The sequence below is a fragment of the Engraulis encrasicolus genome, chromosome 9 (assembly GCF_034702125.1).
Source record: "Engraulis encrasicolus isolate BLACKSEA-1 chromosome 9, IST_EnEncr_1.0, whole genome shotgun sequence".
Taxonomy (NCBI): Eukaryota; Metazoa; Chordata; class Actinopteri; order Clupeiformes; family Engraulidae; genus Engraulis; species Engraulis encrasicolus.
In genome coordinates, this window is record NC_085865.1 from 55,919,318 (window position 1) to 55,937,313 (window position 17,996).

General features: G+C 46.3%; 1 protein-coding gene across 2 annotated transcripts; it reads right to left on the bottom strand.

Moving 5' to 3' along the window:
• Positions 1-887: 887 nt before the first annotated feature.
• si:ch211-161h7.4 (titin) lies at positions 888-17,972 on the bottom strand. 2 transcript variants are annotated; one of them, XM_063207469.1, is made up of 17 exons: positions 17,877-17,972; positions 17,498-17,541; positions 17,266-17,324; positions 17,075-17,166; positions 16,762-16,849; positions 15,862-16,002; positions 14,953-15,613; positions 13,190-13,429; positions 11,753-12,825; positions 9,267-9,734; positions 8,377-8,880; positions 7,280-8,033; positions 6,578-6,651; positions 6,245-6,391; positions 4,861-5,024; positions 4,026-4,119; positions 888-2,757 (listed from the first exon to the last, which is right to left on the bottom strand). In XM_063207469.1, the coding sequence occupies exons 1-17, from the start codon at positions 17,898-17,900 to the stop codon at positions 2,657-2,659; spliced, it is 4,728 nt and encodes a 1,575-aa protein (XP_063063539.1). In that variant the 5' UTR covers positions 17,901-17,972; the 3' UTR covers positions 888-2,656. The 2 variants fall into 2 exon arrangements, with proteins under 2 accessions (XP_063063539.1, XP_063063540.1); XM_063207470.1 differs by lacking the exon at positions 17,266-17,324 and having other exon boundaries at positions 17,075-17,150.
• Between the last annotated feature and the right edge of the window lie 24 nt (positions 17,973-17,996).

Below are 17,996 nucleotides of genomic sequence, written 5' to 3' on the forward strand. Positions count from 1 at the left end.
TAGCGACCGTGTGATATGGCCGTGCACACAGGAAGCCGAGCCACCCTTAACCACAGTAGGCTAATCAGTTGCTACTCAGATCGGAATCTCCATCATCAGTCAGTTGTGGACACGGCTGGGTGTAGCCCTGCAAAGATTCTTTTTATCCTCCAAAGTTATCGCTCAATAGCTCCTGTCATTACGGGTGTCTTTCCTCTTTTCACACGTTGGTTACGATCGGAGGAGGCCTTCGACCCGTGGCAGCCTCTTATCTCAAGCTTTAAAAAAAAAAAAATCTCCCCTGAAGTGCAGAGTGAAACAGGCCTCAACCTCCTCTGCTCCACTATCTCACTTCTCTGCTGTGCTTAAGGATTAAAACGCTGCTTTTTACAGATCGTTCTATGCATATTAAATGCACACAATAAATTAGCAATAAAAGAGCTCTTAAGATTGCTGTTACTCATGTATGCCGTTTAAAATGAGCTGCCGTGTAGAGTGGTGGGCTGATCTGAGGAGAGATCTGAAGTTTAATGAGCATAGCCTACTCCAGAACAGAATTCTCACCAGTGGTGAAAACAGCATTTTCAAAGAGACAGAGTGTAGATCTCGTGTTTTTTATTTTATTTATTTTTTTAAGTATTTTTTGGGAGGTTTGCTTTATACGCCTTTATTGGTGTTTATCAGACAGGATAGTATAAAGCAGAGACAGGAAGCGAGTTGGGAGAGAGAAACAGGGAATCAAACCCAGGTCAGTCGAGTAGTTAACGAGTGCCCTACCGTTAGCGCCACGGTAGGGCCATATCTCATGGTTTTAAACATTGTTTAAGTAGTTTATTTCCAGAATTCATGCTGCTTTTTCACATACGTTACTTGGGTAACATTTTAGAACAACTAGGCCTATCTATTCACAGCTTTATAAACACTTTATTTACATTTAATAATAATCAACATTTAACAAAGCATTTACAACTGTTTGTAAATGACTAATAACCAAACTACAACTGCACAGTGGAGTAGGAATCAATATCTACTGTGTAAGTTTTATGTGGTTTCATGCCTTCTAGTCCTTGGAGGAGAAACTTACGGGACCGATGCAACTACGCTGTGTCTGCTGTGCTAACATAGTTTTTCTTGCCCATTTATAAACATCTGTAAACATTTTGTTGATAATGATTTAATTAATTAATTATTTAAATAATTTCCAGAAATTGACATCTTACTGTGCTTTGCTAATACTAGTAAAGATAAGTTTATATTCATGAAAATAAACAATTTGGCAATAGGCAGCATAGTTTCAATGAGCAGCATAGTTGTAGTAGGCCTACATACTCTGGCCACAATTCTACATACTGCACCTTTAAGTGTTTCCGTTAGGCCTAATCTTGAAAATCAGCAACAATTCATGACTTTGATCATATCATACGCCTTCCTAAGACACATAAAAGATCATGTAGTCAGGGCTGGATGGCCAAGGGCCCTTGGCTTTGACCGATTGGGTGGCCAATGGCTGCTGGGGGCCCCTAGGCTGCAGCCATATCTAGCCTGTGCGTCATCAGATAATCTCTATAGAGAAGTTTCACGGGTGGAAGTTGCTCGTTATCGCTAACTAGCTGCAGTACCACCACAGACAAGTGAAAAATGAATGGATTTCAATGGAGCTGCCGACAATAATATATAGATTTTTTTTCTAAGTATATTTTTTGCCCAAAAACTTATTCATATTATTAATATTCAGTTTGAAGCTAGTCCCACACGCACACATTCTTTTTCAAAGCAAAAAAAAATGGTGAAAGTAATTTAATTTTATATTTCATAGAATGTGAAGAAATGTAATGTAAGAAGCAATGTAAAAAAAATAGCTGTATTTACATCCATCTATGGAAACTAAAAAATGTTCTGTACAAACTAACAAATTCTTCCAAATTCAACGGTCAAAAGGTATTGCAGCACAGGTCAATTGCATTACATTCCACAATTCCTCTGCTTTTCTTGGTTTTGTGTCATGAACTGCATTTATACGATAGCCCACACAATTTCTATCATGGGATTAATGGTCTGGGAGTTGTGCAGGGAGCTTTATTAGTTGGATGGTCTTAGTCTGATTTTGCTCGCTTGTTGGTGTGTTTGGGGTCATTGCCTTGTTGAAAAATCCAATTTTAATTTCAATGGCACTCCCTCTTCAGAACAGGGCAACATGACTTCTTCCAGTACCCTGATGTACTCAAACTGATCCATGACCACTGGCATGTGGTAAATCGGACCAACAATGAAGCAAAACCAAGACACGCACATTAATTGTGCACAGTAGCACGATTGCCTGTTGAATACTTGTTGACTGTTGCCAGAAGTTGGTCAAAGCAGTAATCAGAAACCATGGTTGTGCAACTAAATAATAGTTAGGATGTATTCCATGACTGGAAACACCTCTGTTGAATTGCCATGACATTCCAGTGGGAATTACAGTGGGAACCCTGTTAATGAATGGGATTGGATGGAACTATGTGTACCTCACATGCCTCCTGATTGGATGGGATGGACCTTTACTGACCTCTAGTGGCAGCATGATGCAATCACGTTTTGTGTGTGTGTGTGTTCATTCTTTATTATTTACAAAAAGGTCTCTTTTAAAAAAAAACACATTTTTAAAACAATTTCAATTAAAAATATATTTACAAGGCTAATTCATGTATTTCAAACGTGTCTTCCCCCCAGGCAGCATCTGGTGGTACACCAGTGCACACGGGACAGGGGTCACGTTGTCCATGGTGTAGGCCTCACCTGGAGCAGAGAAGAGGAGAGATGTCATGTTAGACAGAAGAGAGGAGAGAAGAGAGGAGAGAGAAGGACATGTCATGTTAGGCAGAAGAGAGGAGAGGAGAGAAATGGAGAGGAATGGAGTGAAGAGGAGAGGAGAGGAGAAATGAGGAGAGGGAAGGAGATGTCATGTTATACAGAAGAGAGGAGAGGAGGGGAGGAGAGGAGAAAAGACAAGAGATACAGATTGACAAGACGCAGAGTAAAGGAGTCAGAACAGGGGTGCATTTCTCGAAACCATACTTGCTAACTATGTTAGCTACTTTGTTGTTTGCAATGCAATTTCCAATTACAACTACCCCAAGTTGCTAACTGGCTTACAACTACCTAACATTGAACGCCAGATTTAAGGTTTTTTTGTTCCTATGCATGTAATGGCAAACCCGAAATGATGCGTTTCTTTTACTTTTTCCCCCCCAATTTCAAAACTAGATGGCCTACTCTAATGAACCTTGTGTGTGATTTTGACCAAATCTAACACTCTCTTTTGTTCTGCGTTTGCAGAGTTGACCGCTTTTAAGAGAATCCTTGCGTGACGTCACTGTTTACACGTTTCACCTTCCAGAAATATGCATCATAACTTATTCAAGAACTGTGCAAGGAAATCTAGTTCCACATCACACCCAGTATCCTACTGCTCACTTCTCTTCTAAGGCTTGTCTTTCAGGGTAGGAATGTCACAGAGCCACACATCTGGTGCCCACATAATCTGGGTATCATGATTGATCATACAGATTGTGGTTGAAATACAGTCAAAAAAGAATATGTTTTCATAAACATTGGATTCTAACAGACATTTTGAGACCAAGTTTTCCAAGGCATATTTATGTTTGGATGTCCACTCATCATAGGAAGTTAGGGAGACGTCAGATGGGGGGTGCTTGGGGGGGTCAAATTTGAAAGGTGACATTGTGTAATAATTGATAATAATGCACATTCAATATCTTCAAACCTTTGTAAAGTAGAGCTTAATGTATTCTTCAGGGTCTAAGTTTTACAATGATATGTATTGTTCCTGGGTTTATTACACCACCTGGATTTTAAAACAATTGCGGAATGAAGATCAAGTTGAAGTTCAAGGTCATTCGGGTCGGTACAGGGTGGCCTTACAGTTAAGAGTTCAAGACCCTCCTCTTAAGTATCCTCATTAAAATAGAAACCAAGTCAAACAAATAACTAAATTTAAGATATGAGTTTCAGTGTTGAGTTTGAAGTGTAAGGAAGTGACATACCCTGGGGCACGATGAACACATGTCCGGGATCGTAGATCACTGGCCTCACACTGCTCATCCTGATGCGCACTGAACCGGTGCAGACGGTGAATATCTGGCAACAACACACACATGTACACGCACAAAGTCAGACAAACCAAAACACACACATACCCAAAGACCTGGGGGGCACTCCAAGAATCAGGCTCAGTAGTAACCCGGGTTAAGTTAACCATGAGGTAGTGGTAAATCGTATAATTAGAAGAGCCCTAATTTTCTTAACCAAGTGACAATGCAGAGAGCTATACGTCATCATCTTCATACTATCAGTAGTCTTCTACACAACCACTTCTACACCATGGATATGCTAAACTCTATGCGAGGACCCCTGCTGTATATATGTATGGCTTATAAGAGGTATAGCAAATAGGAAGATGTTTATGTGCATGGCCACCGTCACAAGGCCACCACTGCTGGTTAAAGATTAGCAGCGGGAAACCACACATACACACGGCTCACGTATGCGCGTGCACAGACATGCACACATGCATGGACGCACTCACACGCGTAGGCCACGTGTAAGAGATAAGGGGGTACATAATGCCTCTAGGCCTACTTCTTAACGAGGCCCTTATGCCCACTCACACACCCTTCAACACACATACAGAACACACACACTTACAGTACACGCACACATACACTTAGCCCATCTCTCATCTCTTCTTCCCCACCCTGTGTGTGTGTGTGTGTGTGTGTGTGTGTGTGTGTGTGTGTGTGTGTGTGTGTGTGTGTGACTCTGTAGGAGCCCAGGACAAGTTTCCCACTGACGTGTGTGTGTGTGTGTGTGTGTACTAACCGTGGTGGGGTGTGGGTCGTGTGGTACTGGTTTCCTCATGTAGGATCCTAGGACCAGTTTGCCGCTGATGTGCGAGCTGCTGAGCTGGTCTATGCGGTGGCCCAGAGCTCTCCGCTCCGATGTGTACCAGCGGAAATGCCCCGCACACAGCTGAGCATCAAGCTCTGCAGGATGGGAAAGAAGTCATTATTGTCATGTGTGTGTGTGTGCGTGCGTGCGTTTTGTGTTTTTCCTTAAATAATGGCAAAAATGGGTGTTGAAACCAGTCAGCTGTCTGCTACGAAACAATAACGAACATAGCCATGTGTATAGCTCAGTTCCTGAGGGTCGTTTTTGTTGGGGAAAAAAAGAAAATGGATTACTATATTGGATGACCTTGGCTATCAATTTCTAAGGACGTCTGTGGAAGATGGGAGTTAGGTACGCCGTTTCTGAATTCTCCAAATGTATCTGTGCTAGCTAATGCTAAAATTACGCATTGGGGTTGTATGTGCCCAAATAGCGATCCAATTCACTCTGAAGCATTTTGATATACGCTAAAAGCTTCATAGAAGGTGAAACGTTTGCCCGCTAGCTTCCGCTTTCATTGAAAACAGCACAATTGAACAACTTTGCACAGTCCGCATGAACATTGGCCATTATCCCTTGACCAGAATCAGATATGATATCTTGCCAAAACTTCCGGAATTTTCCTTTAATACAGACTATGGCTGCAATGCTGGTTGGTCATCTTTGATGCCATGCAGTGGGAAAGAGCAATGCTACAAATTACCATTGTGTGTGTGTGTGCATCCTTACCATTGAGAGTAAATAGAATGGAGGCCAAAATTCTATTTCATTGTTGAAGCCAAGTTGGAGCCAAGGTTGGACCCAAAAAGACCAAAAAATGGCCAAATCCCATTCATTCCTATGAGAGACATAAAACCCTGTATCTCCCTTAAATGCCACTCCAGGGGGATCATTTTTCGCTCAACTAGTAGGTCCCCTTGCTCTCCAACTTACCAGGGTGGTGATTTTTTGTGGTGATGTTTTATTTTAGAGAGATATTAAAAGTTAAATTGACCAATGAGCATCAGAACATGGTTTGATTGACCGTTAGAAGTCTTGTTGTTGTCCAATCAGCACCTGCGTTTGGCGTTGCTAAGGTGGAATGTAAGTTGGAATGTTCCCAAATCTGGCTTCAAAGCGTTGAATGGCAAATAGCGTTGATTTGGCGTCCATTCTATTTACTGTCAATGATCCTTACATATGCAGGAGGTAGCCCAGTGTTGGCAAAGCTACAAGGTGTGTGTGTGTGTGTGCGTTCTTACGTATGCAGGAAGTCACCCAGTGTTGGTGTAACTATGAGGTGTGTGTGTGTGTGTGTGTGTGTGTGTGCTCTTACCTATGCGGGAGGTAGCCCAGTGTTGGCGTATCCATGCTGTGAAGTTTTTGCTGTCCACCGGGTCCAGAGTCAAGAGCTGCAGCTCGGGACCACACACACCCACTGTCAACTGGGTTACGCATGGCGAATGGAGGGAGGACGGCAACGCTACAACACACACACACAGACATGTAGAGGATCACACATAGTTGTAAACACACACCTGCTGGGAACATGTGCACACACACACGTGCGCGCACACACACACACACACACACACACACACACACACACACACACACACACACACACACACACACACACACACACACACACACACACACACACTCTTACTCTGATCTTCTTCCTCGTCATCTTCAAAGCTCCGCAGCTCCACCATAGAGGATGGCCCACTTCGGAATCCAGCACTGTGCAATACAAAGGGTGGAGGTCACCATTCATACTAAGCACATCTTTTATATGAGGTTACATATTACACTTAGATGCCACGTATGACTTACAGTTATAGTACAAGGTACAGGGTATTGGTTACAGTCCCTGGAGCAGGGTGGGGTTAGGTGCCTTGCTCAAGGGCACCTCAGCAATGGAGTCAGATAGGGTGTGTGGGCAAATTTAGACATTTAATGAAACTTTGCACTAATCTTCATTGTCGCTTCATTGGCCCATACTGAATTTTTATGTGGGGGTCTTCATTTGTGTGAGTGTGGATTTCTACAACGACATTTGGAATTTTGGAAATCAAAAGAAGTAAATTCAAATGTATATCGGATATCGAGTCCCAGCCCTATACAGAAAACATCTCTCACCCCCCCCTCCCTGTCTCCCTCTCTCTGCCCCATCCCCTCTCACAGTATTAAAGCTCAAAATGTCCATAAAAAGATATAAAAAAGAAATCATAAAAATATAAGTATATATATAAAATATAAGCAATAAAGCTCTTTTTTTCAATATCAGCCAATCATGAGACAGCATGATCGATAGGAGCATCTCTAAAGAGTATTAAAACAATGTTTTTACATCATTTAAAAAAGGCACCTGTTGGTGTTGTGCAGAGGTGAGTCTTGCTCCTCCAGCTCCAAGTCCATGTCTGCGTCCTTCGGTGGCGTGGCGCTCATGACGGAGGCGTAGCCTGGGGTTGACATGGAGACTGGGGTGGAGGCGGTCGGGTTAACCCCATCCTGCCCGCAGGATGGGGTGAGGGCCGCCACCACGCTGCTCCCCCACTGGCTCTCACCATCCCTGCCGTCCGCCACAAAGCTCTGCAGCGTCCCACTCTCCCTCAACCCATTGGCTGCCCTCCTCCGGCCACCCGCCATCTTTTGATTGGCCGCAGCCCCGGTCCTCTTGCCGGAGTGGGGCTTGGCGGAGTGGTAGATGTCGGCGAAGGCGTCCAGGGAGGCCTTGAGGCCTTTGGGGGAGCGTGTCAGGAAGGGGGTGGTGGCGAGGGGGTTTGGGTGGGACAAGTGGGCGAGGGGGTTCCGGGAGCCATTGAGGGTTTTTTGGGGGGCCGTGCCACCGCGAGCGTCAGCGCTGGTCCTGGCTAATCGGGACTGCAGAGGGACGAGGAGGTTGGCAGAGGGCAGGCCTGGCGTGGCGACACGCGGCCGAGACTGTGGCGGGCGAGAGGGGTGCGGGGTGAGGGTGAAGGAGCGGGGAGAGGGCTCAATGATGATGTCATATTCTGCCTGTGGCTGAGGTTTCTTCTGGCGTCGGTTACCGGGGTTACCAAGTTGCGGCCTCCGCTGGGGAGCAACGGACCGATGAACCTGCTTCGGCTCTGGAGAACACTCTGACACACACACACACACCACAATGTGCACCACTCACTTATTGCAACTTAAAACATATTGTAGATTTTACTTCAACTAAACACATTTTTTGACAAATCAAAGCAATCAGTTGAATGCATTATATTTGAAGACTACCTAATGCTCCAGCTCTGGGACAATGGAAGACTCTGGGACACACACGCACACTACAAACACATACGCGCGCGCGCACACACACACACACACATCAACATGTCATACGAATGCATCATATCAGCTGAATGCTCTGTACTTAAGCACCAGAGGATAGGGTGCAGTGTAGTCAGTATTGGAGTACCACAGTGTGTCTTAAACTCATCTCACCTGCTGACATGTTGACCTGCAGCTGAGCTTCAGGCTGGTCGGCCTCGTCTAGAGCAGGAGCTGATGCTTCCTCCTCCTCCTCCTGCTGCTGCCTTTTCCTCCTCTTCCTCCTCTCCTTGGCAGTCTCAGCTGTTCTACTCTGCTTTGCATGGCCCACAGTCCTCCCTTCCGCCCCTCCAGCGTTGCTGTGCGGCTGTGGAGAGTCCGTCTCAGTCTCCGCCGAGTCTCTCTCCCGGGCCTCAGTGGCCTCCCCAACCTGCGATGGCGCGTCTCTCCTCGAGGCCCTTCCCCCTTTCCTCTTTATCCCCTTCTCCTCCTCCTCCCGTCTCCTCCCCTTCTTCTTCTCCTTCTTACCCTCCTGCTGCTGCTCTCGTCTATGCATCTTGGGGGGGCTGCAGGGAGGGGGGTTGTCGGCATCGCTCTCCTTCTCCCACCACATGCACGGCCGCCTACGCCTCCGCTTCCCCAGCACAGGAGAGACAGGAGAGTCCTGCTGGCCCACACCTGCAGACACACAGGGGGTCAGGGAGAGATCAAACAGGGGGTCAGGGAGAGATCAAACAGGGGGTCAGGGAGAGAGGTCAAAAGGGGGTCGGAGAGAGGTCAAAAGGGGGTCGGAGAGAAGTCAACAAGGGGTCAGGGAGAAGTCAAAGAGGGGTCAAGCAGAGGTCAAACAGGACTGATGGGATAGATCAAGGTCGCACAGGGGGTGCCTACAGCTGAACTCACTTCAAGGTCATCACTTTTCACAGATAATCTCAGGAAATTATGTTCTGTACATGATGGTTTTGTTTTGTATTCGTTATTTGGGCACCACTCCAGATGATGAAGCATGCAGACGTGGTTATACAGACTTGACCTAGTAAACAGAGGGCAATGCGGACTCTTACCTGTAGGACCAGACGCGTGTTCTCTCGGGTGACAGGCGGCTGGAGGGAGATCCTGCTCTTCCGTCTCCTCCTCAGATGCCACCACGTTCACACCCTTCCTCTTCCTTCTCTTCTCCTCCACCTTCCTCCCCTTGCCCTCTTTCCTCCCCTTGCCCTCTTTCGTCCTCTTCTCCTCCACTCTCTTTGTCTTGCCGTCCATCTCTGTCTCCGCATCTGTCTGCAGCGATGGCGTGTCATCCGCAGCGGTGTCTGTGTGTCCATGCTGGGTGGCGGCTGTAGGCTTAGCTTGCTTGGTTTCCTGGGTGGCGGCTGTAGGCTTGGGTGGCAGTGTGGCAGCTGGCTTGGATGGGTGGAGTCTTGAGGCGGGCGTTGAGGGGTGCTGTCGGCGCCGTCTCTTCTTGCCTGCCAAGAAGGGCTTGGCCTTCAGCTGCTTCTGCCGCAGCTGGGCCTTCCTGGCCTTCTGATTGCCTGTGGACAGACACACAGTCACTTGAGCTGTCTCACTCACAGGGAACATGTTAAGAACTGTTGAAGGTCTGCACACTGCCGAATAAGCTCCAAAAAATAAACTTTTTTCAATTACAACAGCAACGTGTCGATCACCCTGGAGCTTTGTTAAAGGGACACTGTGCAGGAAATGGTCAAAAAGGGTACTGCAACTATGCTGCTCATTGAAACTGTGTTGCCTATTGTCAAATTTGATCTTTACATGAAAGTTTACTGAGTAATAAACTAATATTTTCAAGTATGGTCCAAGTACAGTCATTTTTGCAGCTAAAAATGGCTATTTTTGGAAATTCAAAATGGCGGACCATGGAGAAGATCCCCCTTTTCATGTATGAAAAATGCAATTTTACCAGTCATAATGAATGCTTAGAATTTGATGGTGGTGGTAAATATTCATGAAAAAGGTAACATTAGTGAATGGGCAGCATGAATTCTGGAAATAAACAACTAAAAATCTCACACAGTGTCCCTTTAACCTTTTTGGAGCTTGCTTGGCAGTGTGCAGACCGACCTTCTACAACTATCTGACAGTATTGTGTGTCAGCTCAAACAAGAGATTTCGGATGTGCGCACATATTCCACATGGCCTAATGATTAAGGGTCCAACCTGGATAACCCTCAATCCCGGATCCCTGGATTTAAGGTACAGCACCACCTGAGCCAATACAGTCACCGCTCCACCAAATTCCCTTTGCAGTAAACTATCCCCTCTTACCACCATATGAGCATGAAAGCACAGACTGCCTCTACCCCACACAAGTAATGCTTAAGTGCATTCACTAGATGCATTTGGGCCAAAGACGTTTTAGTAGTAGCACAAAGGGTGGTGCCACTATTGGGTGGATTAAAGGGGCAATATGTAGGATTAAAAGTTTAATTAATCACTGTCCCGAGTCAGCCGATGCTTATTTGAGACAATTAGTAAGTGAGTAATGACTCTCGCGACCACCTTCACGGTTCGCTGTCAGAGAGCCCCAAATGTAACTTTTGACAGAGCAACCCGAACGAGTATCGAGGGAAACACCTCTCATACAAAAATTTGCTTTACATACAGCCAGATACATATTCACATTTGTATCAAATGCTAGCATTATGTGATGAAAAACATTCACAGCGAGCCTCGTTACACAGGGTTTTTTCATGACTGTGTAGATGACTCGGCAGTCATGGGTAAGCGGTTAGAGCGTCCGACTTGTAGCCCAAAGGTTGCCGTATCCCAAAGGTTGATTCGACTCCCGGCCTGCCAGGTTGGTGGGGGGGGGGGGAGTAATTAACCAGTGCTCTCCCCCATCCTCCTCCATGACTGAGGTAACCTGAGCATGGTACCGTCCTGCCGCACTGCTCCCCTTGAGGCGCCATTGGGGGCTTCCTGCTGGCACGGGTGAAGCATAAATGCAATTTCGTTGTGTGCAGTGTGCAGTGAACACTTGTGTGCTGTGGAGTGCTGTGTCACAATGACAATGGGAGTTGGAGTTTCCCAGTTGGGGTTTCACTTTCATTTAGAGACAGGCATGCCACAGGTACCGCGCAAACTACAAGTGCCCCTTTAAAGTATATATTTCTTCTTTCTAGTTTCTACTGGATTATCTAAGAAGCATAGTCATTGCAGTCCATTAATTACCAATAACAAGTTAATGAATGGCCATGAGCTGTGGTTGTACAACCTGACGTCTGAGCCCAAAAAAACCTTCATTGACTCATTTTGACTCATTCGTATTGTACAGCATTCATAATATCTTAAGTGAACAGCAGTGACTCTGCCTCTAGCCATTGGAATCTGTGTGCATTTGCTTGCAGACACTGACAGCTAAAAACCTTCTACCTTCCCACTGCGGTCCGGCCTATTGAATGAACTGAAACGTGCAATGAAAAGCTGGAATGGAAATCTGTTGGAAATGGAAATGCACTCGCGCACACACAAATACACATCACTGCTACTCAACCCAACAAGGGATCAAAACTGAACTGAACCCTTTTACCTGCGTCAGAGTCGACTGCCTCCGAGTTCTCCGTAATGGACTGTGGAGCCGCATCAACATAATATCCTTCTCCTTCTCCTTCTCCTCCTCCTCCACTCGCCGCCGCCTCCTCCTCCTCCTCCACCTCCTCCTCCTCCTGGGCAGGACTTACAGGGGGAGACACAGGAGGGGCAGGCCTTCTCTTGCGTGCCGCTGCCTTGGATGCGGTGATCTCACTCTCTGCGCCACTCTCCTCCTCCTCCTCCTCGATGACAGCCCTCCGCCTCTGCTGCCCTCTCCTGGGCTGGGTGACACTGGCGACTCTGGATGAAACTGCGGGGGGCGAAGGCACTGCAGCATCACTCTGCTCCTCCTCCTGCCTCCCTCTCCACTTGCCCCCCTTCCTGCTGTTGTTGCTGCTGCCCATCCTGCTGCGACCAGCTGGAGTCTTGGACGGCTGTCTCTCTGATCTCACCTCCGCAAGCCTGACCCAGTCATCACCGTGTGGCTCCTCTGACTCCTCTCCCGCTTCCTCTCCTCCTCCCTCCGGCTCCTCTGCCCGCGTTTCAGTCTGTGCGCAGTCCTTTGGCTTTTCCGTGGCGGGGGCTTTGGATCGAGGTTTGGATGCGGGAGCTGGAGCCGGTTCGGGTACTGCCTTATACCCAGACCTCTCTGGCCCTCTATTGTCCGCAGCGCTGGCCTTCTTGCTGGGCTGCTTGGCCTTGGTGGCCTGGCTCGTCTTTTTCTGGCTCTTAAGCTGTCCCCGGCTCTTACTCTTCGAAGCAGGAGCTGTGGCGAGTTCGGGTGCTGCTGATCCAGACCCAGAGTCTGGCCCGCTGTGGTCTCCAGAGTCAGCCTTCTTGCTGGGCTGCTTGGCACGACTCGTCTGGCTCTTACTCTGGCCCTGGGTCTCATCGTCACTCTGTCCCTGAGTGTTGGTCTTACTCTGGATCTGGGTTCTTGAGGTTTGGCTGTGGGTGGTGTTGGTCTTGCGCGTGAGGCTGAAGATGATCGGTGCGTCATCGAGGATGAGGAAGTCATCGTCGTCGTCGTTGTCATCAGGGGACGGAGGCCTGGGGGGTGGCGGGGGCCTACTGATGGAAAAAAAGCAACACCACACTGATGATTAGAGCCAGCTGATATTAAAACAACACCACACTGATGATTATTACTCCACACATGGCGCATTCAGGCTGACTGAGAACCGTGCCGTGTTTTTTTCTCTGAACTGTGCAGACAACGCGGACATCAGCAAGTTCATACAGGTAACACAGTCAGGTGCCGAAAAGTTCAGAGCCCCGTCTGAATGCAAATGGTTCGCAGGTCATCATTTAGTGCTGACCGTACCTGATGCGGGCACAGGCACTGCTCTGGTCGGCCTGAAACTAACAGATGATGCAAAGCCATATGCTACACAGTCATCAGTAAGCCAAACAGCCTCCCTTACTTCCCCCTCACCTTGTCTTGTCCTTCCGGATCATGAACTCCCAGAGTCTTTTGTGGAAGTCAGCCTCACTGGACGTGGAGGGCTGTGCCTCATCGGAGGTGGTGGGCTGCAAGTCCCTGGACTTGGCTTGATCCCTGGACTTGATGTCCCTGGAGGTAGAGGGCTGTGCTTCCTTAGCCTTGGCTTGGTCCCTGGGTTGTGCATCCCTGGTATGGATTTCTGTGGGCAGAACATTCCTGGGATAGCCGCCCCTAGAGGTGGCACAGGTGATTATTAGCCAGGAGTAATATTAAAAAGGTGCACCATGTAGGACTGTGGCCAGAGTAGGTATTGCAACTATGCTGTTCACTGAAACTGTGCTGCTCGTTGGCAAATTTGAGGTTTTCGTGAATTCTTACAAAGTAATAATAAACTAACATTTACTTGCATCCAAAGTTCAGTTTTGCAGCTAAAAATGTCAAAGTGGCAGACATAAAGATCCATGAATGTAAAAGGCAACATCTGTGAATGGGCAGCATGAATTCTGGAAATAAAGTACAGTACTAAAAATATTACACCTTAAAAGGACAAGTGCACCATTTTGAACATCAAGCCCGTTTTCTGAGTTGTCTGCAATGTTTTAGAGCCCCTCTTACTGGTTTGTTGATGATAACTAGGGATGTAAATCACAGCCTCCATGACGATACAATTCAATATCGATATCTTATTAATCGATGTGATTATTTTCGATACTGAAGAATGCCCCACGATACGATACAATACGATTTAACTTTTTTCCAATTTCTTTTCCACTTCTATTATATTATGGAGACATTGGGCAGGAGCAAGCGATTCAATTATTTTCGGTACTTAAGAATGCCCCACCATACGATGTGATTCGATTCAATCGTCAGATTAAGCTTACATCACGATATATTGATACATTTCGATGATTATTTACACCCCTAATGATAACTGCCGTCTTCATTATTTGGCTGATTTGGATTTTGTCTCAAATGGCTTTACAATGGGCATCTACGGGCATGTCCAAATAGGTTCTTAAAAACCACCCTAAATATTTATTATCAAAAGTATCACTTACTGGTTACGGCTGTTCACTGCAATTCTCTAACAAGTTTGAAGGCAAAATATGGCTTCTGTCATTTTGTTGCATTTTGTGAATGAAAGGGAAAAAATCTACAAAATGCTACATAAAACAGGACAGAAGCCATGTTTCACTACAAAAATTGTCATGGAATACCGGTGAATACTCATGAACACTTGGTGAATTGCATATTCTTGAAAACTAATGTTCAGGGTGCTTTCAAAAACGGATTTGGACATGCTGATAGACGGCCATTCTAAATCCGGTTGAGATCAAATTCAAATTAGCCAAATAACAGACACAGCAGCAAACATGAAATAAATGGTGAAGAGGACTCTAAAGCATCACAGACAACTCAGAAAATGGGCTTAATGTTCAAAATGGTGCACTTGTTCTTTAAATCTATCCTACTGCACTATTGCTTGTGTCATGAACCAGGGCTCAAATCTTTCAGTCCTGAACACGTCACACGCAGGCATGCATGCAGTCACAGACATATTTTTGTCACCTGGTGATTGCTAAGCGTATCGTGGTGGTGGTACAAGTTTGACTGGCTAATATCACATACCACCTGACTTTGCAAGGTAGGAAATATGCTTGTGTGACAATGCACACCTACACAACTGCTCCTTTAAAACTTTATAAAACATGCAAAAGAAGAAAAAGAAGTCAAAAGAGAACAGCTCTTACCCATAAGGGGGCTGTTTGGCTGCAGGCCCCTCTCCCCGAACTGCCATGGGCTTCTGGTTGGCTGGTGTAGGTTCCTTTTCCTCCTGCTGTCGTGCAGTCTCCTTGTGATTGGCTGGTACAGACTCCTGCTTCTTGCGATTGGCTGGGGGATCTGGTTCCACGCAATCCTCCTCGTCCTCAGACAGCAGGATGGCAGACATCAGCTGCCCGTGTTGGCCAAGAGATGACGTCTGCTGATCGTCTCGTTCCAAAGATGATGTCAGCTGATTGTCCTCCTGGCCCAGGGCAGATGTCAAAGGCTGGTCCTGGAGCGTTGCAGCCGAGACCACAGGCTGGTCTTGGTCCTTCGCTGCGGACGCCAGAGGCTTGACTTGGTCCTTCGCTGCGGACGCCAGAGGCTTGTCTTGGCCCTTCGCTGCGGACGCCAGAGGCTTGTCTTGGCCCTTCGCTGCGGACGCCAGAGGCTTGTCTTGGCCCGGCGCTGGTAACGCTGTTGCAGCAGAGTCCACAGGCTGGTCTTGGCCCCTTTCTGTGGACACTGGAGGCTCTTCTTGAACCGTTGCTGCTGGCAATGGAGGCTGTTCTCGGCCCCTCGCTGCGGACACCAGGGACTTGCGTTGACCAACCACTGCTGAGGCCAAACACTTGTCTCGGTCCAATGCTGCAGGCACAATAACATTATATTAGGCAGACTCTTTTCTCCAAAGCGACTTACAATCGAGGAAATAGTCATAGCAAGCAACACTTGCAAATACAAACTGCAGGGTAGGGTTACTGCTGCATTTTTTTTTTTTTTAAAGTATATTAGCATAGGGTTAAGTAGAGTACAAACACCCACGCAACATGCCTACCCCGGGTCTGGGCCAGCCCAGGCATCAGTGCAGTAAACCTGTCACACCAGAGGCTCACCTTGGACCGTTGCTGCTGAAGCCAAAGGCTTGTCTTGACCGGTCACCGCTGAAGTCCGAGGCTCGTCTTGGTCTTGGCCATTCACCGTCGGCAGGTTCGGGGCCACAATGGGGCTGGATGTCTTCAGCGGGAAAGGAATCTCTGCACACAACACAAACAAACTTGAGACAAGAGCAGCAGCAGGCCTAATTAATAAATTACTGTTATGTCTAAGAGGGTGAGATATTGTTAAAACTCATTTCCACTAGTTGAAAGACATGTTGTATGTCAGCCAATGCTGTTGCAAAAGATACTGTTTGCTATGTATGCTATGCATGGTTATATTTTTGACAAATAAATTAACCAGTTTCTGACAGCATAAAAATTGGGTCACAACGTAATGTCCATAGAAAACCGGTGGGTCCCAAGACCATTCCAGTTGAGATTCACTGGTATTTAACTACAAATGCTTACTGTGACACAGGAATACTGTAGTTGTCTGACGGCTTGATGGGGCCCTATCATTCATGCGAGACTTCTCCATGATGATGCCATTCAGGTCAGCTCACACATATGTTATGGGGGTAGCTTACTTGGTAGAGTGCATGCTTTGCATGTACAAAGCCCAGGGTTCAATCCCCGCATCTCCACGGCACCTAATTTAAGGGGAAGCCTTGGCCTTAAGATTAGTCGGTTGTTGGGTCGAAACCACCCTTGCACATCCCTATCTTGCCTAGCCATGGCTGAAGTGACTGAGCATGGCACCTAACCTGACATTGCTCATCCAGGGAGGACTGTAACCAATAGCTTGTAATGAACTGTAAATCGCTTTGGATTTAAGCATCAGCTCAGTGTAAAAAAAAGAAAGATGTGATTTCACCCAGTCTTTCAACAGCACACCAAGTAGCTCTACTACATTACCTTCCTCCATGAGGTCTACATCTGCTGCAGTGTTGCTGATGTCTGTTGGACAGGGAGCACATGGAGCCTCATCCTCATCATCCTCCTGCTGCAACAGCGGAAATGAGAGGAATAATCAACACATTGCCACTTGGTAAAAGTAAAATGAGATACAATGTTATTGTCATAAGACAGTGCCACAGAGTAACAAAAGGCAGTTAGCATCTACCTGTAAATAATATCAATATTTAAAAAAAAATATCTTAACTTCTTGACAGAGAAAGTATTCAATTACATGCACTCAAGACGAGACAAGAAACGGCTGAACGCATACCAGTGCACCCTCCTCGTCCTCCTCCACTGTGGTCTTGGCTGGAGGGGAGAGGAACCCGCTGTCCAGCTTTTGGGAACTATTTGAGGTGAAATCTGAAGTGGCAAACAATAGCATCCCAGTTTATCACGTGTAGAAGCAAGCAAGTTAGTGTAGGCTGCAATAATGAGAGAGACCCCAGTCGGTTTCCTTACCAAAATAATCGTCAACGTCCCGCAATGAAAATACATCATTAATTTTCGGGACGTTTAACCTGAAACAGATAGACAGACAGACATGTCTCAATGCGATTCCGTAATTCCATCTGACGGTCGCAAGAATAGTTAAAACAGCAGATGCAAAGTCAAAGTTCGCTGACAGAATAACACCAAGCAGTTTATTTTAAAAGATGTAGTTCAATATTTAGTGCACATAGGATGATGTTACCTTTCCTCTTCCGCGAAGTAGCGAAGTTTCTTCCTCCCTCTAATCTACAAGCACATATGAATGGCGAATTCAAAGTTAGAACCAAACCAACAACACATAGGTAGCGATATTAGATTTATTAGTATATTATAGCAACACGCGTCAATATCAAACACAGTTATTACTTTATTGTAATAAGCAGTCGAATGCATTATCAGTTCCAATCCTATGTCATTCACATAGGGCGCTAAAATGTAAACAATAACAAACTGGTCGTTGTAAATTGCTAGCAATGGCTAGTTAGCCAACAGTTTCCCAAAAGTTAGCTCATGTTGTTAAAACGTCCACCATGCTAGATTAATTCCAGAGCAAAATGAAAAATGTGACGCATATTTCTCACCATGTTTGAAGCTTTGATGTCCATTGTTTAAAACTACATGTGGTGCGAATTATTTATTGTGTTACTACCGCCATTTCAACACAACGCGCCTAGCTACCACACTGGCGCCTACTTTTGTCA

Excerpts from the sequence above, each read along its gene's own strand:
- si:ch211-161h7.4 (XM_063207469.1), bottom strand. The coding sequence starts at position 17,900 with ATGGACATCAAAGCTTCAAACATG. Across the intron at positions 17,542-17,876 it reads ACATCAAAGCTTCAAACATG|ATTAGAGGGAGGAAGAAACT; the intron begins GTGAGAAATATG and ends ATGTGCTTGTAG. Across the intron at positions 12,826-13,189 it reads ATCCGGAAGGACAAGACAAG|TAGGCCCCCGCCACCCCCCA; the intron begins GTGAGGGGGAAG and ends TTTTTCCATCAG.